The 25,360-nt window shown below is 37.7% G+C and overlaps 4 protein-coding genes across 4 annotated transcripts in view; 3 read left to right on the top strand and 1 right to left on the bottom strand.

Annotated features, from left to right (window-relative positions):
- LOC149051380 (adhesion G protein-coupled receptor E3-like) overlaps positions 1–25,360 on the bottom strand; it is a 494,984-nt gene that overhangs the window by 447,664 nt on the left and 21,960 nt on the right. The gene's annotated exons all lie outside the window — the stretch shown is intronic.
- On the top strand, positions 2,546–12,426 carry LOC149051384 (adhesion G protein-coupled receptor G2-like). The gene is made up of 16 exons (XM_089214185.1): positions 2,546–2,850; positions 4,755–4,784; positions 5,670–6,037; positions 6,427–6,616; positions 7,204–7,308; positions 7,667–7,754; positions 8,812–8,941; positions 9,100–9,194; positions 9,391–9,493; positions 9,591–9,741; positions 9,887–9,971; positions 10,275–10,341; positions 10,758–10,840; positions 10,981–11,101; positions 12,154–12,195; positions 12,373–12,426. The coding sequence occupies exons 1-16, from the start codon at positions 2,775–2,777 to the stop codon at positions 12,424–12,426; spliced, it is 1,788 nt and encodes a 595-aa protein (XP_089070311.1). The 5' UTR covers positions 2,546–2,774.
- On the top strand, positions 15,156–17,856 carry LOC149051383 (adhesion G protein-coupled receptor D1-like). Its single transcript, XM_089184950.1, has 7 exons — positions 15,156–15,555; positions 15,665–15,746; positions 16,162–16,228; positions 16,337–16,419; positions 16,638–16,758; positions 17,074–17,115; positions 17,246–17,856. Exons 1-7 carry the CDS (start codon positions 15,348–15,350, stop codon positions 17,408–17,410), a joined length of 768 nt encoding a protein of 255 aa, XP_089041076.1. The 5' UTR covers positions 15,156–15,347; the 3' UTR covers positions 17,411–17,856.
- Positions 17,982–19,655, top strand: LOC149051382 (uncharacterized). Its single transcript, XM_089214179.1, has one exon. The coding sequence runs from the start codon at positions 17,982–17,984 to the stop codon at positions 19,653–19,655; it is 1,674 nt and encodes a 557-aa protein (XP_089070305.1).

Below are 25,360 nucleotides of genomic sequence, written 5' to 3'. Positions count from 1 at the left end.
TCCGAGTCAATGGCACTGCCTAATTCCGATTGCGAAGGCAAACTACTAGCTTCGATATTAACAAAGGAAAGAACTACACCTGAGTTGTAGCGCTCCTCTAGTCACTTTGTTTTTCTTAAGAGACTCGTTGAATTTGAGGCGCTTGGTCTCCTTCATCTGACTTTCCGCCGATTCTTCGTTCGACCGTTTGATCTAAGAAACGGTCTGCTCCAAGAGGCCACTAAATTTGTCATCAGCCAGAGGTGAACGGTTGGTTCTGAGGCCTAGATGGACATCACGTGCTATACTTTCCCTTATATACCACTGCATCATTACCCATGATGCTCGGGCCTAAGGCCCAGGCCTTGTCGTATCTCGTGCCGACAAAATATCTATTTCTGCCTTTTTCGCAGACTCATTCGTCAGAAATACCATATATTGTGTTCCATAAAAGAAAATTTGGTTTCCGAAATACTGGGTCTTGGAATCTGCTCCTTTCTTGAAACATCAATCTAGGATCCAACATTTTTTTAATCATAAATCTTCTAAGGTTAAATCTGAAGTCCAAAACAATAACAGCAAGTCATCATCTTGATAAAATTGCTACCTTATAGTGTGTCATCATCAACAATTACTAAACAGCAATACTAATCTCTTGTTTTGTTTTTGTTCCTTTGTTGTTGTTGTTGTTGTTGTTTTTTTTTTTTCAGACTTGGTGTGGAGGCATGCGTGGTTATAATTCCTCTGTAAGGGATCTCGTGGTTATTTGGGTTATTGGCACCATAACACAAACCTTTCGCTTACATCTTCACAATCTTCAACTCTACACAGGTGAGGAGTAGATAAATGTCTGTGGAGATCAAAAGACTTAATATTTCTGACAGATGTACAGTCCCGGTAATCTTGTGATGGTGTTATGTTGACCTCATTACTCTGCCAGCTCAGTGGTTTAAAAACTGTGTAAGTCTTGTGAAAATCATAATCAAATCCCCATCGTCATAATTTGACAAAACCTCTCACTTCTCTATAATTCAACAGGGTTTCTTGATCTTTCTTCTTCATTGCGTGAGGAACAGTGAGGTCAGTGATTAATCGCTTAAAATTACATCTCAAGATCCGGTATTATATCGATTTTTGCAGTTACAGTGGAGACCAGGAAGTTCAATTTAATTTCGATATTACATCAAAGAAATAAAGTCCTAGTTAACGAGGCTTGTGCTTAGATCTGGACTAGCTGGAAAGCAAAAGCAGCATGACAAACGGAAGCACTATAGGACCAAAATTTTTAGTGTATTCACATATTCTGTGGGGTATGTAAATCCATAAGTGCGCAGGAGCACAGCTTTCAAACAAATTCCCGTGTCTGAGGATGGGGGTAAAGGAAGAAAGAAGAAAGGACGTATTCCAGATGAAGAGTCAGAATGTAAGGTTTTTGTTGATAAAATTTACTACAGAGAGAAAAAGGAACAAGTTATAGGACATTTTTTACATTTTATAACGGTACCTGTCCACAGTAGCTCCAGATAACTGAATAAGCTCAAGTTTCGATATGGCTTGTGAAAATTGGCTTTTACTGAAATTCCATTGATATCATAGAACAATACAAAATCGATGACAAAAAGAATACGACTACTCACAAACTCCTTGAATGTGATAGTGTGGCTAATTTGAATTGCAATTTACAGATAAGAGCTCGTTTGAGAAGAAGGATTCAGGCCATTTTCCCAGCGATGGATGATGGACTTGCACAAAACGAACAACCGTAGTGCCCCCGGAAGTAAATGAGGATTCCACAGCCATTGCTGCGCCGAGAAAAATAAAAGTTAAGCCACTGAGTGACAGCAAAATAATTAAAAAAGTATCGAACAAAAGCTCCATGTAGTTTCCAAAATGTTACGTTGTGCAAAAAGTGACAACTGAAATTATAATTTCGTAGTACAGCAGTAGACATTGCAAGTTGGGAATCCGGCAACTAATTATACAATACGATATGAAAACAGAACTCTTACAGAAAAGCCACGAAAAAAAGGCTAAACAAAACAAAACAATAATAGGGGAAGGAAATAAGTTGTTATCTCTAGAGACAAAGAGCCTAATGCTTTTTCAATCGAGAAAGTGACAGAGCAGTTGTTATTATCTACTGCACTACATATTTTGCCTCCGCTGCCGTTAGCTGACAACGGCAAGTAAATTAATCCTCCACTAAACACTGTGTGTTTGCATGACGAGCGTTTGGCATCTCAGTTGCAATTTCAATCATACTACCTCAAGGCATTGATATAAAGACCCTGTCAGCTTTCAACTGAAACAAAACACAGAATGGTAGAATTAGAATGTTAGGTATCTTTTCTGTACCGCGTATATATTGTTTTCTGTTTGATTAATAGCCTGATACCCGACAATCACAAGCACAAATTCTAGTTTGATTTGCATGAGAAAACTGAAAATAATATTGCATCTTAATGAAATGCTATATTATGGAAAACCCTATCTTTTTATAAAGCCTTCGCCACCTGTGTACGGGCATATTGATCTACCCATCATCCACTTGTTTATATGCGTAATTATGACAATATACCATCGGAGATGTTATAATGAATCTACGAGCTAAAAGTTAAGTTCCTTTAAGGCCATAAGGGGAAAAGATTCGCACTTAAACAGTTTATAGTCTCAATCCGCGCTAAGTGAGATTTGCATCAAACAATTTTACTTCGCTGCGTAGGGCCATAAGTGAAGCAGTCTGAATAAGAGCTCTTCGCGAGGCAAATTTGTCATCGGTTATTTTAGATACTTGAATGTCAAAGAGGAGTCCTTTCATCTGGACGGAGCCTTTCAATGAAATGCTTTTGCATAGACTACTAATCATTTTTGGTAAGTACTTATTGAAACCAATTCGTCGTAGTCAAGCAGTTTAACTAGCTTCCTGTAATGTTTTCTCCCTGATAATACCGCAGAATGTTTTCCGAATTTCTTGGTGTTCATACTAACGCGATTGATTGGCGTGAAGTCTGGTAAGAAAAAATAAAAAGAAGGAGGTGAAAAAAAATCTGAAGAAGAGAGCCTTTAAATTTGTTCAGGTGGTTCCGTTTGTCATCTCATAGCTTTGGTTAAAACGAAATTTAAACAAGATGCAATATAGGTGGACAGAACTATCGAAACCGGAACACAACGGGTAAATTTACCCCCGTTCTTAAAAATTCTTGGCCAAACGTTTTTGATTTACTCTGACTTATTTTTCTTTTCCATGCGGACTTTGAACACCACCGTTTTAAATTAATTTCCTTCCTTACAGTAAACGTGGTCGCTTTTTAGAGCGAGGAGACAATATTAATGCAACGATGATCTCTATTTAAGCAGATGTATTTTCCTGACCGTTCTATCGCCTCAAGCGCTCTCCCACAACAGAAGCCTTTCAAGCAATAATTAGGCCAGAAAACAGACATTGATCTCAACTGTTTCAAATATATCAGTCGCTGTAGTAATAAGTTGCGAGAACTGTGCTCTTTCATGGGCTAGGTTTTTTTTTTGTTTTTTGTTTTTCTTTTTTTCTGAGCAATAAGGCTCTCAAGAAAAACTTTACAGATGTTCCGGTATAGATTACATAACAGGAACACTGAATTATCGTGGAAAATATGTATCACAAGTCCTTATAGGTTATCGAGGCCTCTTTAGCTTCTCGTACTTTACTGGGTAAAGCTTAGGAAAACACTGTTACATTCTCTTTTAATTATTGAGCGAGAGGCAATCTCTGAAGATTACACCTTGTGTCCCTTGCTAGAGATGCTCCTGTTTATTACAGAAAATTTTTTTTTTTAGCATGAGGATTCAAACTTGGCACAATTTCTTTGACTAGTTAAACTCTCCCTTCATGATCGTTTTAAAAGATCCTTGTCGACCACAAACATTTCGCGCTTATTCCGCTATTTTCTATGCTATCTAAATTCGTGAAATTTTCGTTGTGGTCTCTCATCCAACTGCATCAGAGCGATTTGGATATATTAAGGTCTTAAATGGTTGTGGCAGTCTTCTGAAATTATGAGTTGTTTACTCTAGGCAGTTAGTTTAGTGGTTTCTCGCAATTTCCTCGAGGAGTTATTTCGACCTACACCTCGCGCGGGGTGTAGATCACAAGAAGCAAATGACGAGTTAAAAAGTATTGACGCCCGGCGAGCCTCCAGGACTCCGGGCATTCGCAAGCCATTTTTAACTTCTGCCTCTATCATATATTATAATGACTTTCCTTTGCGATGTGATTCAGTGCGTTGATTTTGAATGAGGTGCCATTTTCCCATCAGTATGTTCTTACCGGAAGATATTGCGCCATAAATAGTAATAGTTTTTCCGTATGTCATTTTCTTTCTTTTTGATGGCCCTTCTCTACTAGGCCTGGCATATATTTCTCTACATCTTCGTCAAGTATCTTCAATTCCCCTCTTTAAGCATATTTTGAAACTCTGCACGTTATTACTACACGCGGAGGGTGTCGGATTTGTTTTTAGGATGCATAACGCTTCTCCTTCTACGAATCCTTCCTTTATGGGTGGTAAAGCACGACCCTTGGAAGGCGTTAAGTGTAATACGATTGATTTTACCCGCAGCTGCCCCTATATGGTTGACTAGGAAGTTCCACGTTTCCATTAGGTATCTTTTTCATCTAAGTGCTTGTCTTGCTATTGATTACCCTAACCCCTCCCCCCCCCGCCTTCCCTACCCCTCACCCCTTGTTTCGGAATGGCTGTGAATTGAGGAATCATTTCTTTTTGGTTTTGTTACAGCTGGTATGACCATGCCAACTTCAGCACAAGGTATGTATTGTATTTGCGGGAAGAAAAAAGGAATTAACGAAAACTGTAAATGTTCTACGTTGTTCACCTTGCTAACCTCTGCCGTCAAAGATTATTAATTTAATTTTAATTTAACACAATTTATATAGCGCTAACTCCACTAATTGACCAAAGCGCTTTACAATTCACAATATTAAAATAATTAAAAAGATCCCACTGGTAATAAAATATGAATAAATTAAATTTATAAAAATATCACAGTAAATCCTATTCAAAATTATCAAAAAGTTAAAAATTATATGCTTTTTTAAACAAAAAGATTAAACAATGTATTATCTGTTGCTCAATAAATAATAGAAGGCGACCCTTACTGATTACTGATATGTTATTGCCTGTAATTGTCCAAAAGAGGAGGGAGAGCAAACAAAGCGGGGGTTTTGGCCTACAAAATTTAGAAGGTAACATCAAAATCAAAGCGGGGCCCATCCTAAACAACTAAAAAAATTCAGAGAAAGAACTAAAGGTTCTAAACATCCTTACGATCTTTTTCTTTTTTTGGCTTTTCTATACAAACTCTCGATACCAACTAACTACTCTGTTCAACGAGTGGAAATGAAAAGTGGAAACTGATTAAAAAAAAACAAAACAAAAACAAACAAACAAAAAATCACAGACACACGCAAACTTAAACAGAAACTGCGATGCGATCCTCACCAGGTTGGAAACGCAACTGGGATTGTATTCGAGCAGATAAAGGATAAAGAATCAAGCGAAAAAGAATATAAGGAAATAATATACAAGTGGAATAAATAAATTTAAAAATATATATTAACGATATGTGTATGAACGAGGAACAGCATTTACAATTATAAATGTCTCTGATTTATGTTCACGTATCTAACGCAGATGGACATTGCTCCTACCCTAATGATACACTCGCACCCTCAGAGCTGAACTGCTCGGACTGTCAGCAACATCTTGATAAAATGCGTCAGTACTGGCATAGGATGGAATGTGGCAATGAGACACCCACGTCTATTGACAAAACCTGTTGCAGATCTTGGTGTAGGCAGTTGGCCTCTTTGTTCAGTCAGACGTCTTCCTGGAGAGATCACTGTTTTAAAATGTGGGGGTGCAGAGAAAATGAAAAAGCTCGCATGCCGTTTTCTATTATATTGACAAATACAACCGACTCGTCGTATTTGGGCAGAATCAAAGTGAAACAGTGTCGGACACTGAATTTTCCTGCCATTAAGCTAACACCATCAAGCGAGGTAGGTGTATTTGACTTTTCTATAGTTATTGGTCCTTTAATTCTACCCTTTAGAGGTAAACAAATCCCCCCCCCCCAACCCGAGTCCGCACAGTTATCGATATAAGTTCGACTTTCGCGCGAATCATGCAAAGCTCGAAATGTAATCACGAGTACGTTCTTTCTTATGCTATCAGTATTTCTTATGCTATTTGTATTCCCTCTGTCATTTCCAATGTTTTAATCGGTTGTTCCATACCTAGAAACCCCTGGTAATGAGGTGTAAATAGAGGAGTTCGATCAAGAGGTCGGGAAATTAAGCTCCACTTAACTTATTGCTGGCGCTTTGGTTAAAGAACGCTCAATTTTCTACAGACTGTGAAACCCATGAATTTATTAATTCCTTCTCAGTTCCCAGTCCAGAGAGTTGTTAACAACATCCTAAAAGAAGTGACCAACTCTTCTGTAAATAAAGTAACTAAGGAAAATATGGAACGCGCTTTCCTCACTGTTACTGATTTGGAGGAGTTCATTGGGAATTATGCTCAAAATCACCTTAATCAAACCGTACCTAAGATTGACATCCGTGGTGAACATGCTGGTAAGTAGATCTTAAAAGCTGATTTGGAAGTTTTTATGATTCCTATTTCAGAGTTCAGGATGAATACATACATCATTCGTGGCAGATTTTAGAAAAATTTGCCAACACTACAACTTTTTCGACGTTCTGGGGGAAAACTTTGCCTGCAGCAACCCTTCATCGACTCATTTTCGCGACACATGAAATGTCTTCTACCTCTTTTTTGCTGTTTTATAACAGCAAAGTCTTATCGCTCGTCAGTTATCTCCAATTCCAAGAATTCTTTTTATTTTACATATGTTCTTCAATATCGTCATAGTTATGAATAGGTCATAAAAGAGTGAAAAAAAAATGAATGGAATGAATGAATAAATTGAGAAAATAAAAATAAGAAATCATTTGAATTCATCGCAGTGATTTTTTTTTTATTTAAAAATGATCACCAGCACTTTATCTGACAATTGAATGGAGAACGCTCCTTTGACTGATGATCCATGCAAACTACTCGCATTTACTAAAACTTTTGAGGACGATAACTTGTGACTACTATGAAAGCATCTGCATTTATTTTGGCCCTCACTTAATATAAGTCGCTGTTTTGCAATTAGATATTTTGGTCAGGAAGATTTTCCACGAAAATGAGACGAGAGTAGAACTTGAGGATGATAAAGGAGAAAACTACGTCAGTGTCCTTGTTACAGGCTTGGATAACGGTTAGAAAGCTAATCTTTACTCTTTTTTTTTTTAAAGCATAGAAAATAATATATTTTTGCCGTATTATTCAAATCATTTCATCGATTATCAGTGTTATTGGTCAAAGGGGGGCTGGGTTTCAATTTATAACGAACATTCAAACTGAATCGCTAATATCTTAATCCAGTTGTTTTGGTTTTCTTTTACTTGTTTATGTGTCCTTTGGTCGAAATATTTCATTCTTATTACAAGTTGGGCATGCCAATGAAACACATTAATAAACTCGCAGGATTTTTAAACTGTGACAACTTGTCTTTTTTTCTCGATATTCTCGTAGCATTATCAAATTAGGAAATCGTTTCCATCATTACATCTTAGGATTAGTTGTACTTTGTGTCATTTACAAAGATCTCCATGAAGTATTCCTAACAGGCCAGATCGACTCTGCTCCTGTCACTAAAATCAGGTTTGCTAAAACTTAGTATTGCATAGAGTATATTTCATCTCAAATAAATCTGTTTTGGTGCGCTAATAACCTACATAGGGCATTTTAATAAGAAAAATTTACTCGACCTAAATTTGAATTTCTCGTTTTTTTTTTAGTTTCTTTCGTGTTAATCCTGTTTTGCTATCTTTTTATTAATTTATCTTTTTGTCTTTTGTCGGTCTGTTTGTTTGTTTGATTCTTTTTCTTTTTTCTGTTCTTTTTTTCTTGTTTATTTGTCTTTTGGGAATTCAACAGTAATATCTTGTCTGCAACGATATGGTCGAGGAACAACACTTTCAGGAAGAATGTTACATTGAAATTTAAAAACCTAGTGGTAAGTTACAATTTATTAAGAAAGAAAATTCGTAACTTTATCTTGTGTTTTGATTTGATTTAATTTGTTTCTTCTTCTTCTTAATAATATTATTATTAATATTGTTATTAATGTTATTATTATTAATAGTATTATTATTATCATTATTATCATTAATATTATTATCATCATCGTTACTATTATCTCTATTATTATAATTTCTATTGTTATTGTTATTAATATCATCATCGTATCACGTCAAGATCCTATTTCTTTTTTAAGGAGTTTCTTTAAAGCGAGAGGAACTAGACTAGAAATCTGGTAAACAATTCTTTACATGTATCCAAAGTGATAAGGAGGGGTCTGAAAAATTCCGGCTAGAGCACTCCCACCTCCTCATCAGCCAGCTAGTCGCTGTCCTACGTTATAATAACGGTACTTTACGGTTTTAGGATGCACCGAAGAGAAGCTGCGTGTTTTGGAATACTTCAAAAAACAGGTAAACAGCTCTGGATGAATTGATGACATCGTTCACGTCAAATTATCAATTTGCTAAAGAACTTTGCTTTTGTGCACTGGTACATCACATTGTCACCTCTTACTCCTTTTCCTCCTTCTCAGCTTCCGCATGCTCAGCGGTCTATAAAGCTGGCAGCTGGCAGTTGTTTTGTTCATTTGGAATCTAAATACTGCTCTTCTGACTGTTTTCTGCTGTCATTCTAGTTGGTCAGGACAAGGGTGCCTCCTAACATCGAGGAACGAATCTCACACCGAGTGCAGCTGCAATCATTTGACTCACTTTGCAGTTCTTATGCAGTTTGACAGAGGAACCAGCAGTTACGTTTTAACTAAGGTAGGAATATTGCTAACACATGCATTGATTTCAGAAGGAACTAAGACTAGACAGCATTGACGTGGCACTTTTTCCTACATGTCCACAATCCAGGTAGATGGTGTGTAGCCCTCTTCCGTTACTAATATTGAATCGCCGTTTTTCTATTCATTCTTAAGACTGACGAAAAAGCGCTGGAAATTCTTACATATGTGGGCTTGTCTTTCTCTCTGGTTGGAATCTCTTTAACGATCATCAGTTATGCTGTTCTTACGTAAGTACATGATATAGTTCCACCCAAGAATTCCAAAGCAAGCTCAGAATATAGACCAACAAGAAATTATATCAGTTTAAATGTGTAAAGTTTAGATTCATTTAAGCAGCCAAGTCGAATAAAAAATATAACCAGGCTTTGTATAAACGAGGATGGAACTGATTTAGAATAAAATCGGTTGTTTATTTTTGATCAGAGACATGAGTGGACCTTTATCTCAGATTCGAGTGAGTCTAGTCGCTTCACTTGGTGCAGGTCAAATTATCTTCCTAACTGGAAGTGGTGCTGTCGAGAACAAGGTGAGATATTGTATCAAACGAGAAGAGAAGAATCTTCTTTGTCAAATCTTAATGACATTGATGCAAATCTTAACTCAACGTTTTTATTCCTCTGTAGTCTGCCTGTGTTACAGTAGCAGCTTTTGTGCAATATTTCCTAATGGCCGCTTTCTGCTGGATGTTGATCGAGGGAGTTTATCTCTACCTGTTTGTTGTAAAAGTTTACAACATCGACGATAAGATGAAGGTTTCACATGGATTTTCATGGGGTAACTATGAATTAAAAACCCATTCTCTCTTTGATAATCTTTGGAAAAGTAAAACATGACTTACCATGAACATTGCGAACAGGATCATCGTCTTAGACATCATTATCATTTGACTCTGTTCTCATTTCGAATTTCGAATCCACAGGTCTACCCGCCGTCGTTGTTTCCATGTCGTTGGGCATTGCAGCAGGAACCGGAACGGGGATTAAAAGCTATATCAGTGCAAATTTGTAAGAAGAAAACGATTTTTTTTCTCGTGTGATTTCCCTTTCGCGAATCCTCATTTAATGTTGTATTTTTCTTGGCTTTGTTTGTTCGTTTTTGTCTGTTGTTTTTGTTATTGTTATTGTTATTGTTTTTTGGTTTAATTGATTGGTTTGATGCTGCTGTTGTTGTTGTTTTGTTATTTCTTTGTTCTTTTGTATTACTTGTCATCAAACCTGACATGGAGGGTACTGCGTACATGCATTCGCAAAAAATAATTAATTAACTGATAATGTATTAAAAGTTTCGGATACTTGATTTTTATTCAGATGCTGGATGTCATCCTCTAATGGCATGATCTGGATATTTGTTGTATTCGTTGTACTGATCGAGTTGGTAAGTTGAATTCTTATATTTTTTTCGTTTCCCTCTTTCACACTTTGCCTTTAGTTATCATTGCATCGTGAGCATTTCTTTCGCTTGCCGCTTTTTTTTAACCTCGTTGACTCTGTTCAATAGTTTTCAACGAAATATAAAATATGTACGAAATACACATTTTGCTTGAGGTGGCCTTTATTTCGGGAGATGCCATCAGCGGTTACCACGCAAGATTTTCAGGTTGGGTCCTGATTCGAGTCTCTCCCGGGTTGTTGTTTTGTGTTGTTTGGCGAATGGAATGATGAGGGGGGAAGGGTTAAACTTTTAAAGAACATCCAATAAGGCCGATAGGAGAACTTAGCTCAAGTGCAAACTTCTCTTTCCTTTGTATAGTTAAATTGTTTTTGTTTCATTCTGTTTTGTTTTGCTTCCAGTTAAACACGCTGATACTGGTACGAGTTATCAAGGAGATGAAAAACATGCAGCATGCAAAAGACAAAATCAGTGAACAAATGAGGTAAGTATTTTAATAGTGCAAGTGGTAGATCCATATAAGTCATTATCCACTTACTTTGCTGTCTTATACAAATAATGCCAACTCACAACAATAATAAAAGGAAATTATCTTGATTTTATTATTTTTCCGTGATTCTATAGACTTGGTGTCAGGGCATGCGTGTTGATGGTTCCTTTGCTAGGGATCACGTGGCTATTTGGTCTTCTGTCGCCCATGCACAAAGCGTTTGCCTACATTTTCACAATTTTCAACTCCACTCAGGTAAACTGAACACAGCTTTTAGTGAATGAAGTCCGTGCTCATACGGAACCAACGTAAAAGAGCGATTGGTGGATTTAACTCTGATTGAGATATTTCTGTTTTAAGTATGAATCTTGACAAAGGTAAAAGTCAGTGCTCAGAGCGCATCTAATCTCAGGGTACAAGCTCACCCGGCCCAAATATCTATTATGAATTCGTCTCTCCTGACACAAAAATAACTTTCACATTATCCCATTAATACATACTTGAAAAAAACTCACCCTACGTGGCTGATGAACTTATAACAGTTACAACATTATTTAGTAAACGGTTTCAACCCTTTAACGTCCAAGATATTATTAGTAATTCTCCTCACTGTCTGCTATGCAATTCTTCTGATTTTACTTGTGAGAATTTGGTATTGGATCAGCTTATAATCCCCTAATTAATACTTTTCTTGGTTCTCATCACTTGTCTTCTTGATTTGTATTGATATTGTAAGGAGAAATTCTGTCTTAGTCACTCATGGGAATTAAAGGTTTGAAAAAGGAAAAAAAGGGAAAAACAGATCATGATTGTAAGATTTGTCCATAACAACAACGACCCTCTTTACAATTATGAGAAAAAGAGAAAATCAGTTTTCTGGGGTAAAAGGAAACCTCAATATAACAAAACATTTAGTTATTTTTTACCAGTGGTCAAAGTTTTGCTTATTGAAACGGAGTCCATTTAGGACATGACAAGAAAACACTAACGGCTTCACAATCGAATACCTGAGATGATAAAAGTTTTCTTGATCTAATTATATTCCTCTAGATACTCCTGAAATGTGTGAAAAGTACCGCGTGAAGGCAAGGAGTTGTACTACCCCTTCTTTTAAAGTTTTCTAAGTGGTAAACTTTGTGTAATACAGAGACAGAGTAGAGAACTTGTGATTAATAACAGTAAAGGTTCGGACATTTTTGCCGCCCAGCAACATTCAATACTAAGAGGTTTAGGGTTGGGGGGTTGAATGAAAGCGCTTTGAATCTACTAAAGGCGTTAATGTGATTTCCCACATTGTGATTTCACAGGGCTTCTTAATATTCCTCCTTCACTGCGTGAAAAACTCAGAGGTATGTTGTTCAAGATTATTTTGAAGTCTCTTTGTAAGCTTTAGATTTTTTCTCAGATTTTTACCAGGCAGGCCTTCCGCTTTGAAATAAGGAATTAAATTCGTTGGTTTTATATGTGCGAAGCACATGGAGTTGTACAATTATTGAGATCGTTTTGATATCAACTTATTAATGCAGATTAGATCTCGCTTCAAAAGGAGGATCACTGGTGCCACCCTAGCAGCAGATTAAATAAGAGGCAGTAAATGAGCTTCGCAAGTAAATGAAATCATCAACGTGATATTGCCAAGGAAAATCAATGTCCAGCCTCGCAATAACCATGAAAGCGGCCTTGAAATCTCCGAGATCTGAGTCGTCACCGTAGTGTTTTTCCTTAGCTTAGATTTATGCATATCTTAAATTAAATTCGTTAAGAAAATCTTAGAGCAGATATAAATAATCAGCTTCAGAAGGCTCTGACAGCTTTGTATTGATCCGAAAAGTAATAAGAGAAAATCTCACGTATTCATGATTTAAGGTCTCCTCCTTGTCGAATAAAAGAGCACTGGATACAGTTGTGTTAAGAAGGTTTAGCTAGCATCCAAGACAGGAAGAAATTTGAAATAATATTGATGAAAGCCTTTCATTGTTAATAAATGAGCAATAAATACGTTTTATATTCTCGTGGTTTTAATTTGACATGTTAAAATACCAACAAAAGCAGCAACAGTGCTAACTTGTAGCAATTCTCAGAGAAAGAAATGTTTGCACCAATGATGATAATCAAATTACAATTCCTTTATCTACCTTGTTTTTAGTAAAGGTAGGACAAGAAACCAATCATAAAGGGCTTATCTGAACAGAAAAATCTCTGGAACAAGTGCTCCACCCCCTTAACCAGGGTGCACTCGTCGACCTTTTGCCAGATAGGTGCGAATTCCATGCATTGAATCCAAAGGAAAATTCGCGACGTAAGCAGCGAGGTTTTTGAATGAAATGTCGGAACAGTCCCCAAGGGCTCACAACTCATTATTTAAGGGGAATAGGCTAAATATTAATGTCTTCATCGTCGTTTTCCATGTGCGCATACGAAATGTGTGAATTACGTGAGATGTCTACTCACAAAAAAAATGTATCTTTCCAACTGTTACAGTATCTCCTCTTATGATACGGGAATTTTAACAGTGTGCGGGGATATTGTTTTGGTCATAAACGTAATGAAAACTCCCCAACAGCACTGACCTGCGTAATCAGACCTGGCTGAGTTCGACGTTCTACAAAGCAGTATCTAACCCAGCTATTCATGTGAGCCACATTTATGACAAACTTCTCATTTCTTAATGTTTTGTTACCACTATTCATAGCTGCAAAATAGAGGAGGGGGTGGGGGGTTGCATATTCTTATGGGCCCCCCACCCCCTCTCCTCCTCCCTTATTCCCTTCATCGGCTTTCCATTAGTGTTGGCGACGATTGATCCACCTGAAAACCATGTGACCACCCAAAATCCCAGCCTTCTACCCTAAGCTTTGGATAAAAACTAGCTCGTAAGAGCCAAGGAGGCCCTTGTGGTTTTTCGATGAAGATTTTGAAATTTGAATAAATAAAGTAATAGAACGTGGACGACCATATAAAACCGTTTATGCAAACAATAGATAAAAAGCACAAACATATTTACCGATCAATTTATGACTTTCAAGCATTGGCTGAGACCAAAAATTTTCTGTAACAAACATGCTTTATTATTCCGTTTTCGTATTTTTTCGAATGTAAGTGAAACTCCCGACGTCGTGTTATGGTGCACCACCGTGCGGTACATAAGGATTTTTCACCATAGTAGCTCCTCGGGGAATAGGAAGTACTTGCGCACGCGATCTGTTACCATAACATAAAATATTTCCTCGTGTGGATCATGCCGAATGAGGCTTTCTGCCGTATAAAACTGTGACCAAATGGAATTGCAAATTTTTTTGATGGTGTGTCATGTAAAATTTTCCTTTTTGTTGTTCTGATGCAGAATCTCTGCATGAGAACGAGTTGGAGCACAAAAGGGCAGAATTCCACTGTAAGATATAGGAAGCGGAATATAAGGCTAGGAAATCCGCCCCTTCCTCTTACCTGATACTGGATTACTTTCTTTCCGTCTCCAGTAGACGTTTGGTTACACGAACACGTGTAGGATCCAATGATGTTAGTATATAAAGCAAAACTATGTCAGTTAAAAGCACCAGTGGTACACTCGTCGACATCTGAGAGACATAAACAAACAAGTAATCAAATTAATATTCTCAAGGAAACAGAAGGCAAAGAAGCAAAAAACGCAACAATTTCAGAAGAATAATTAACAATTATTTACCAAGGTAAAGGTGAATAGAGGTGATTCACCACCACCTTCACCGGCGAGGTGAGTAATTGTTCTAGTTTATACTACACAGCTGCCTCAAAAAAGTTTACTTCTTTCAATATAATGAAAAATGGTCGGAAACTATACCTTTGACGCGCCATTCTGTCTATTCGGCTTCTTATGAATGGGACTAGAGAAGAGAAAAGGAGACATAAAAAAGTAATCACGAAACAAAGTTACTGGTCAAGAGTTATGGCCCTGTTTATGTACAGTTTTGCTATTCATCTTCGAGGTGTGGTATTTACTAATCCTATTTATTATTCAACTTTCATACATTGTACGAATTCCGACTTTCTGATTGGCTGATTTGTGCCGCGTGATACTGGGTTGTGACGAAACAACTTAGTTGTCGTCATTTTTGTACTGTAATAGCCGTGGTGTAAATTCAACGCACTATTGTCATTACACCACGGCTTTGGCTGACTTAAAGTTTGACGATTTCTCAGATGCAGACATTGATTCACTAATTGATGATGCAATTCCTAAAAACACCAAGAAAGCAACTGCTTGGGGAAGACGTGTTTGAGAGGTATGGTTGCGAATTTCAAATTTTTTTAGTCAGGCTAGTTGATGTGTGTGTGTGTGTGTGTGTTGTTGTTGCTGCTCTAATATCTTGATTTTAACAGAGATGTTCGTCAGCCTCTGTCTCAAATACGCGTCAGTCTTGCTGTGGCTTTAGGAGCTGGACAAATATTTTTTCTCTCCGGAATAAACGCCACAGAGAACAAGGTGGGAGGTTTTTTCCATTATTTCAATTAAATTAAATATATTATGATCAAACAAAACATTGAAATGACAAAATTTTTTTTTCTTTACGTCTCTGTGCAGGCTGTGTGTCTCATAGTAGCAGTTATTATGCAGTATCTTCTGATGGCCGCTTTCCGTTGGATGCTGGTCGAGGGAATTTATCTCTATCTGTTTGTTGTAAAGGTTTATAACATTAACACCAAGATGCACATGTATCACGTCATGTCATGGGGTATTTTGATTATACAGTTGAACTAACGATATGCTGCTTTTAATTGTTTTGAACTAATTTAATTTTAATCTTATTGAGTCGCCTTGATTGGTTTATAATTTCGTGATAGGTTTTCCCTTAGTTATGGTGGCCATTTCACTGTGCATCGCTGCCGGAAAAGAAGGAATACAGAGTTACACCAGCGACAAATTGTACGAGGCGTATGTTTTTTTTCTTTTTTTCTCCTCTATTTCTTCCCATAAATTGTTAATTTTTTTCTTGAAGTTTTGATGTTTCTTTTAATTTGCTTTGACATTTTTATTAACTTTACCTAAAAGTCCTTCTCATAACATTTATCCTTTCGGGACAGCTTTCTGTTTTTCGCTTGCAGATATGAAATTTGAAAATATGAGATGCAGATATGAAATTTATCTCCTCGTGTTCAACTCGACATCTCAATCGTTCGCTGGGCCCAGTCGTGAGCTATCGAGTCAAACGCTCGAAGAGAAATTCCATATCTACGCGCGCCCGCGTATTGTTCGCTTTGCAATTTCTTACGAATTACGTTGACTGCAGATCTAATGCTGCCAATTTTTTTTATTGTTTTGTTATCTTTCCCCTTTTAAGTTGTTGGATATCCTCAGCAAACAATTTGATATGGATATTTGTCACATTTGTGATTGCAATTGAAGTGGTAAGTTTCTGACTCGGCTTATTCAATTTGGTGATTCTGATATAAGACTTGAAATGTGTAATAGCCATACCTTAATACAAGCTTTTAATTTATCTACTCCTTTATCAGATCAACATTTTGATACTCACACGAGTCATAAGGGAGATGACCAGAATGCAGCCAACAGGAGACAAGCAAAGTCAGCAGTTACGGTGAGAAAGGGCTCTTAATTAAATTTAAAAAAAGAGAGGGAAGAAAGTTTCCAGTTCCTGCAAGAGATTGGGTGAAATCTTTAAGAATCCTTACAATCGAATACGTCTTACTTCCTCAGGAGCTTGTTGTTATTAATTAGGGAAAAGAAATTCTGGGTACCGTAAATGTTTGTGAGGGTGATGTGCAATAAATTGATCAACAAGTTTTCGTCCTTCAGAGTTGGCATTAGAGCATGCATGGTGATGATTCCCCTGTTGGGTATCACGTGGTTATTTGGTCTCCTGTCGCCACTACACAAAGCTTTTTCCTACATTTTTACTATCCTCAACTCTACTCAGGTGAGTATAAAATATTACCATTTTATAGTTTCATACATGAGATTATCCACATTGAGTGTCGAGATTACTTTATAATTATAAATCGTAGGGTGTTGATGAGATATTTGTAAATGTGACACAGACAAAAGAGGATAAAAATTAAAAGAAAAGGAAAAAAGCGATGCCACTGTCTATGAGATTCTTACAAGTCAAGAAATAATTTGATTCTCTTTGTTGTTCTTTGGGACTTTAAGAAAATAAACTTCAACATAGGTACCCCAAGTCGCAATCACAAAACGAAACTGGCTTGAAAAACATTCTTTTTTTCTGTTAAAGGGTTTCCTGATTTTCGTTCTTCACTGTGTGCGAAACAGTCAGGTAAGTTTAATTATACATATGGTGTATGTAATGAGGTTTTAAACTTGAATATACCGTGAGAGTGGTTCATTTTCTTACTTTCCATGTCTATCGGTGCCTTTATTTGTTTACCTAGCTTGTCTATCTGCAGATTAGAGAGCGATTCAAAAGGAAGGTGAACAGGGTTTTCCCATCTACAAACAATGGAAACTCCGCAAAGAGGAGCTCACAGGTTAATCCAAGTGATGTTGGTGATACGTGGGTAGCTGAATTGCAGTCTTTCAATGAGTTTGAGGTGGAAAAACACTCAGCTTGAAGAACTAGATTCAACACTGACCAAGCTTGAAACTCCATCATTTGATTGTTTAATATAATAGTTAGTCAGTAGTAGTTGCTCATTTTAGATCTTTCGGGAGGATTTCGGCCGTTCAAATCGAGCCTTTAGCTTGGTGAATAAGTCATTTGTAAGGTGTCAGTTACTGCGATGATTGGGTAATTTGCTAAAGTCAGTAGCCTTTAACGTTTTTTAAGCTAGATGCAAGAGCTTTTCAAGCTTTTTTTTCTTTAAATTAAGAGTAAGTACTTCATACGTAATTAGGGAAAGTTTGCTTTAGCTGCAAACTAAATTGCTTTAAAGTAACTAACCTATACGTTGGCTGTCGATTGCTGTTAGAATTTAAAACAGTCTGAATTTCAAGCGGTGGTTTCTTCGCCTCCTATTATTTCCTATTATTTGGTTAGAATGTTGCGGCATTGCAGTCAAGCAGTAAAGACTGACGTGTCTTCAAACAGTCTTAAGCTTTTCTCTGAATTTTAGTGGGCAATTTTTAGACTAATATTTTACGATAGCGTCACCTTTTTATAATATTTAAGTAGTTAAAATGGTAATGGCGGACGCTCCCCGTGTGGCTCCGCTTATTTCGTTTCTCCTGACGCTATTTTTGGTCAACGTGTTGCTGAAAAGCTCAAGAGATGGTATTATCTATCAGAGGCCTTCATTCGCAAATGGTCTTACCGTCCTGGCCGCTACATTCCCAAGGATAAGTCACCGAAAGTTCGTCAAATCTGGAAAATCGATGCTTCGCCGTCGCTATTCTACCAGAAAATATCTATTCATTCTTTTCATTCTAATATCTAACGACATTCAACTGAATCCTGGGCCTCTCAATTCCTCGACTCTCAAATCATGCAGTCTAAATGCCCGTAGTATTGTCAACAAGAGAACTGAGCTGCAAGCAGTGGTCGCTACAAAGGAATTAGACATCATCGCTATAACCGAAACATGGCTGAACCCTGAAATAATGGATCAAGAAATCCTGTCATCTGATTATAATATCTACCGAAGAGATCGCCTAGGAAAAGGTGGTGGTGTTTTGTTAGCTCTAAGGGATAACATTTGTTGTTATAGACGTTGTGACCTCGAAACGGACTGTGAAATCCTTTGGTGTGAAGTTCATTTCAATCCCTGCTCAACATACTTTATTGGAGTATACTATCGCTCTCCTAGCAGCGATACGGCCTACCTAACTAAACTGGTTCAATCGCTAGAAAAATTTCCACCATCATGTAATATCCTTTTGCTTGGGGATTTTAATCTACCTAATGTGAACTGGAACCTTGTAGCTCCATGGCAGCCGGACACTATCAGCGATTTCTTTTGCGACTCTGTTATTAATCGTTTTGGCCTCTCACAACTTGTGAATAAACCTACCAGAGGAGACGCTTTATTGGATTTAATCTTAACCAACACTCCTGCTCATTTGGCTAATGTTGAGATAGACTGTGGCCTTGGAAATTCAGATCATAACGTTGTTTTTTTCGACTTTAATGTCTTTATTTCCCGTCCACATCAAGCTCCAAAGATCGTTTACGATTACAAAAATGCAAATTGGGAAGGTTTTCGCTCTCATCTTTCCAATGCCCCATGGGGCAATGTATTCTTAGAGAACAATGTTGATCAAATGTGGACTAAATGGAAAGAATTGTTCTTTGCTGCTGTTAATAAAAACATCAATACACATCATTTGAAAAGAAAAAGAAATGTTCCTTGGTTAACATCTGCAATTCGTCGCCTTTTTCACAAACGGAAACGCTTATGGAAAAAAGCTAAATCATCTCAACTTCAATCTGACTGGGAAAAATATAGGCAGTGTAGAAACAAAGTCAAATCTGAAATAAACAAGAGCTATTGGCACCATGTTCAGTCTCTTCAAAACAGTAACAATCCTAAACGTTTCTGGACTTTCATAAAATCTAAGACGAAATCACGATCTAATCCACCTGAAGTATCCCTGGAGAACCAAAAGGCTTCAAACAGCTTCGATAAAGCACAGCTATTCAACAACTTCTTCTCATCGGTTTTTATAGAGAGTCCTGGTATTCCTAAGAAGTTACGTGACGATCTTCAACCTTTCACTGATCAAGTCATCTCAAGTCTACATTGCTCTAAATCTGAGGTCGAGAAATTGCTCATTGGTTTAAACGTTACAAAAGCTCATGGTCCGGATGGGATATCAGCGCGTATGCTTCGCGAGGCTGCACCAGCTATAGAAGGTAATTAAGTGTTAACAACTGGGTTGAAAACGTAAATTAGCCACCGTAAAGAGTAAAAAAGCTGACGTTTCGAGCGTTAGCCCTTCGTCAGAGCGATTAGAGGAATTGTGGGTTGTGTATGGATTTATATGTAGAAAGTGGAGCTACGCCATTGGTGGGAATATGATGACGAAAAAACAGGAATAAATTAGTTGAATGAAAAGCGCTCGTTGATTCCGTGGGGATTAAGGGTGCCGATTTGAAATATAAATTTTTGTTCTAGTGTTTTACGGCTTTCCGAACTGCCTAGATCACAGGCGGCCCAAGCTCCAGCTGTGAGATGATCATCTTGCGCAATAACAGTCATGACGGAATTATAAGAGTTTGTATGGGCATATTTACGACCGCTCTAAGGAATAAAAAATACGTCAAATTCTCAAAAAAAAAAGACCTCACCTTACTTCCACAGTGTGTCGCTTGTTATCTGACCGCTTACTTTGATGAAAAGAGCCCATTTAAGCGAGTTGTTTATTTCGAGGTTTTCAACGTACATAAGAAAAGCCCAAGGCTGAACACTCCATTTCCGAACGCCTGATCCGAGAAGCGAAAAATCCAAGCTCAAAATGATCGGGCGCCCACAAATCCAACGCAGAATCCAAGCACATATACTGTAGTTTCATTTCAGTTCACTACAAACTCAATCGTTCCCGTGCAACCGACGCTAAGCCGCAGTTTGCTTCAAAAATTTCCAGTTTAGAGGTTTCTAACAGCCCGCGGCCACATCAACCTTGACACACGACCGTTGAAAACCAGCTCGGTAACCCTACCTCCTTTTTGAACTGAGCCTCGCCGGGGACCATACCGTCAGTTATCGTCTATAAATTGTTTTAGAACTACGGGTCCCCTCAGTAGAAATCGATCAAGAGGCTATTGTTTCGATCGGCCAATCGGCCAATGATTATTTTCGGAGTCAGAGGAAAACCTTGGAAGGATTTGTTCCAGTATTCAATTTAGCTCTATCTGGACATACTTAGTTTAATGTTGCTAACAAGACAACTGTTATTTCGTTTCGTCCGCACGGATATCCAGCAACAATACTTACCACGATTTCCATTTCAGATACGAGTTCGAATTGATTACGTCCCTGCTGCAACCGTGGAATAGACTATTTTTTACCGAGGACATTTTTTTCTTTTTGAAATTGAAAGGAAATTATCGAGATTTACGAGATCAGCTGTGCGGTTTGCAACTATGCCTGTAAATTATTTTGAATTTGTAAACATTTCCGGAGGCGAATTCGATTGGCCGATCGAAACAAAAGCCTCTTGATCGATTTCTACTGAGGGGACCCGTGGTTCTAAAACAATTTATTGACGATAACTGACGGTATGGTCCCCGGCAAAGCTCAGTTTGAAAAGGAGGTAGGGTTACCGAGCTGGTTTTCAACGGTCGTGTGTCAAGGTTGATGTGGCCGCGGGCTGTTAGAAACCTCTAAACTGGAAATTTTTGAAGCAAACTGCGACTTAGTGTCGGTTGCACGGGGAAGATTGAGTTTTTAGTGAATTGGAATGAAACTACAGTATATGTGCTTGGATTCTGCGTTGGATTTGTGGGCGCCCGGTCATTTTGAGCTTGGATTTTTCGCTTCTCGGAACAGGCGTTCGGAAATGGAGTGTTCAGCCTTGGGCTTTTCTTATGAACGTTGAAAACCTCGAAATGGACAACTCGCTAAAATGCGTTCTTTTCATCAAAGTAAGCGGTCATATAACAAGCGATACGCTGTGAAAGTAAGGTGAGGTATTTTTTTAGAGAATTTGACGTATTATTTTATACCTTAGAGCGGTCGTAAATATTCCCATACAAACTCTTATAATTCCGCCATGACTGTTATTGCGCAAGATGATCATCTCACAACTGGAGCTTGGGCCGCCTGTGCCTAGATGTAAGGAAAGGCCGCAAACTGCCATATGTTGTTTAGAATGATAAGGAAGATTAAAGTGTCGGGACCCAAAAGATCCATTAACATCATTGATCACTTTACGTGTACCTCCGCCAATGTTATTTACTGCATAACTTGCACTTATTGCAATAAGTTATACATCGGCGAGACAGGAAGACGACTGGGTGACCGATTCCGAGAACACCTTCGCGATGTGGAAATAAATGACAAGGACGCATCCAAGCCAGTCGCTAGACACTTTAATCTTCCTTATCATTCTAAACAGCATATGGCAGTTTGCGGCCTTTCCTTACATCTAGGCAGTTCGGAAAGCCGTAAAACACTAGAACAAAAATTTATATTTCAAATCGGCACCCTTAATCCCCACGGAATCAACGAGCGCTTTTCATTCAACTAATTTATTCCTGTTTTTTCGTCATCATATTCCCACCAATGGCGTAGCTCCACTTTCTACATATAAATCCATACACAACCCACAATTCCTCTAATCGCTCTGACGAAGGGCTAACGCTCGAAACGTCAGCTTTTTTACTCTTTACGGTGGCTAATTTACGTTTTCAACCCAGTTGTTAACACTAAATTACCTTCTATACTCTCCCACCGACGCAGCACCACAGTTTCTTTAGAAACTTACCCCTTCATGCACCAGCTATATCAGAGTCCATGACAAATTTATTTAACTTTTCACTCCAATCTGGCACCTTGCCTGTGGAATGGAAATCTGCTCACGTCATTCCAATTTTCAAAAAGGGCCAAAAAGATCTAGTCAAGAATTATCGTCCTATCTCTCTTACGAGTCTGATTGTAAAGACCCTAGAAAGACTGATATACAATCGCATTTTTGGATTTATTGAATCAAATAATCTACTTAGTAGTCATCAATATGGCTTTCGTCCTGGATACTCCTGTACCTCTCAGTTGATACACCTTTTCCATGAATGGGCCAAAGCACTAGATAAACGCCTCTCTACCGATGTAATATTTCTGTACTTCGAAAAGGCCTTCGACTCAGTTCCTCATGACCGTCTTCTACTCAAACTAGAACGCTTTGGCATTACCGGCTCTCTACTTTCCTGGCTATCCAATTTTCTCCAAGGTCGATCTCAACGTGTTGTAATCGAGGGCTGCCAATCTGACTGGACGCCTGTCACATCTGGTGTTCCACAGGGGAGCATTCTTGCCCCCCTGTTATTTATCCTATACGTCAATGACATCCCTGAATCTTTATCAAGTCCTGCAGAAATGTTTGCTGATGATATGTTAATCTATAATTACTGTACTCCATCTCAAACGTCCATCACTGCCCAGGAGAGTCTAGATAAAGTCACTGATTGGTGTGGCTCGTGGCTTTTAGGAACAAATGCTGACAAATGCGAGTCCATGAAGTTCACCAGGGCTAGAACTCCCTCTCCGTGCAACTATTCTATTAATAGCAAGCTACTTACCCAAGTATCTACACACAAACATCTCGGGGTAGTTCTTTCCAGTGATTTATCTTGGAAACCCCACGTACTGTCTGTTGTTGCAAGATCGAACAGATTATTGGGCTTACTCAAGCGGACATTTGGATCTCACTCTAGGGCTCTATTTACTGGTTATAGATCCATGATCCGTCCAATACTCGAGTACGCTTGTCAAGCGTGGAATCCTCACCAAGCATATCTCATTGAAAAACTTGAATGCGTGCAAAGGAACGTTACAAGATGGATCATTGATAAAGACACTCCGTATGAAGACCGACTGAAATCCTTGAAACTAGCGACACTAGCTCAGCGCAGAGAGTTTCTTAGTTTGGTTCAGCTTTTTAAGTTCATTAAAGGACACTCTTCTGTAAACACTAATAATTACATATCCTTCAGTAACAGGCAATCAAGAAAAAGTCATCAGTTTAAACTATATAAACCATTTAGCCGTACAGACATCTTTAAGTACTCTTTTTGGTACAGACATATCGACACATGGAACAGTTTACCGTCATCAGTAGTTGAACTTGACTCAATTAATGCTTTTAAGAAAGCTCTTAAATCAACATTTTTTAACTAGGCCTATGACTAAAAATTAAATTATTCTATGTATTATACATTATTTAGTTATAATCTTAAACAAAATAGTTATCTTAGATATGTCTTCTTTATTTAGATTTTATATTTATATAGATATATGCCTGTATGTAAAATGTATCAGTATGTATATGTATATTGCATAGTATTAAATTTTTATATCTGGGGTATAGTTTACAATGAGGATTAAGTTCCTCCCTTCTATAACCCTTTTTTAATAATAATATGTTATATGTTATTATTTAAATAAAGTTGTTATATATAAAAAATACGTATAAAATAGCAAATACGATTTGCTTTGGTAATAGTAGCGGTTAAAGTTGACTTTTAAATTTTATGATTAATAAGTGAGTGAAAAAACAAATAATTGAATTTGTGACAAAAACCAAATAATATTTTAGATTTCTTCAGGATCAGTTGCATCTGATTAAACGTAGTGGATTCAACGGATTAAAAATTGCGAGTTTCTAGGAAGAAATGGAACTAACTTTGATGTTCGGGAAAGATGCACCTGGGCAAGAAACGCCCTGAGTTTATCTTAAGTGAAGGAACGCTGTAAACGTGAAAAAACAAAAAGGTTTTTCATCAGACTTTCCGGGAAAAAAAACCCAGAGAGCAGTTGCTAAGGGAAAATTGAAGCCATTAGAAAGAGAAGAGGTTTTTAGATCTATTTCAACTCCTCCTCCCCCCCTTTGCCCCACCCTTCATATTTAGATGTGGGTATTTAAATACTGCAAAAATAATGTATCATTTTAGTGTGATACGTGGTGCAGATCGATCTAATTTACAGCACTATGCAAAAGTACTATAAATGAAGGCTTTCGAATAAAGCGCTTTGATTTTCACATAAATTAGAAGGAGACGGGCCAGAGCCCCCATGTGTCTGTACCTCATTTCTCCTTTCGTAATGTTAGAAAAAGGATAGATGAGATTTCAGAGCTATCTCGCGATCATCTTAAGGACATCTCCATCTAGAGAGATGTAGGTACAACAATATATCGAGGAACTTGCGTGATTCGTCCTTCTTTGGCGGGATACGCATCTTTGATATCTCATTAATTTGTGAATAAATCGCCTCAGGCTGATGATTTTCCGCCGCTTATAGACTGTCCGAAAAGGGAACATTTTGCCCAAAGACAAAGCTTCGAAGGGAGATGTGAACAATATCAACACCCCATAATTTTTCATAACGCGAGTCGATAGCTGGCTTATTTCCTTAATAATCTTAGGACAATTATCGAAGCTGACGTGGTTATTTTTGGTAACTGACCTGTTATTTTGCAAAACCAAGAAAGCCGCGCGATAACAAATGGGGGGGTTTCAAATCGAAATGTCCTTGAGATAGTGTTGATTACTCACCCATTTTGTATGTCGTAGTGGTATTTCTTAATTGGTCTGCTCGGCATACCTCGAAATTCCAGACTGATGTATCCAAATGAAAAGTAAAATACAAACAGTATCTAACTACTTGTGGAGAAGAGCATTGTAAAAAGGTAAAGTAAGGCAGAACAGTCATTTGAGCTTTGAGAATCAATTGAAATTAGAAACTTACTTTAAGTAAAACCATATTTGTTCCGAGTTAGTTCGTGTTATGCTACTGCTCTAAAATCACCGAGATGGTTTCTTAAATAGCTTAATAAACAAAGACTCGCAATGGTGAATAGTCGACCGCAAGAGTGGACATTTACAATCGATACCAAAAATTTACTCTCTC

This window comes from Pocillopora damicornis, chromosome 1, assembly GCF_964200805.1.
Source record: "Pocillopora damicornis chromosome 1, jaPocDami1.2, whole genome shotgun sequence".
Taxonomy (NCBI): Eukaryota; Metazoa; Cnidaria; class Anthozoa; order Scleractinia; family Pocilloporidae; genus Pocillopora; species Pocillopora damicornis.
The sequence above is the reverse complement of the archived record's forward strand: the minus strand, read 5'-3'. Positions and strand labels throughout refer to the sequence as shown.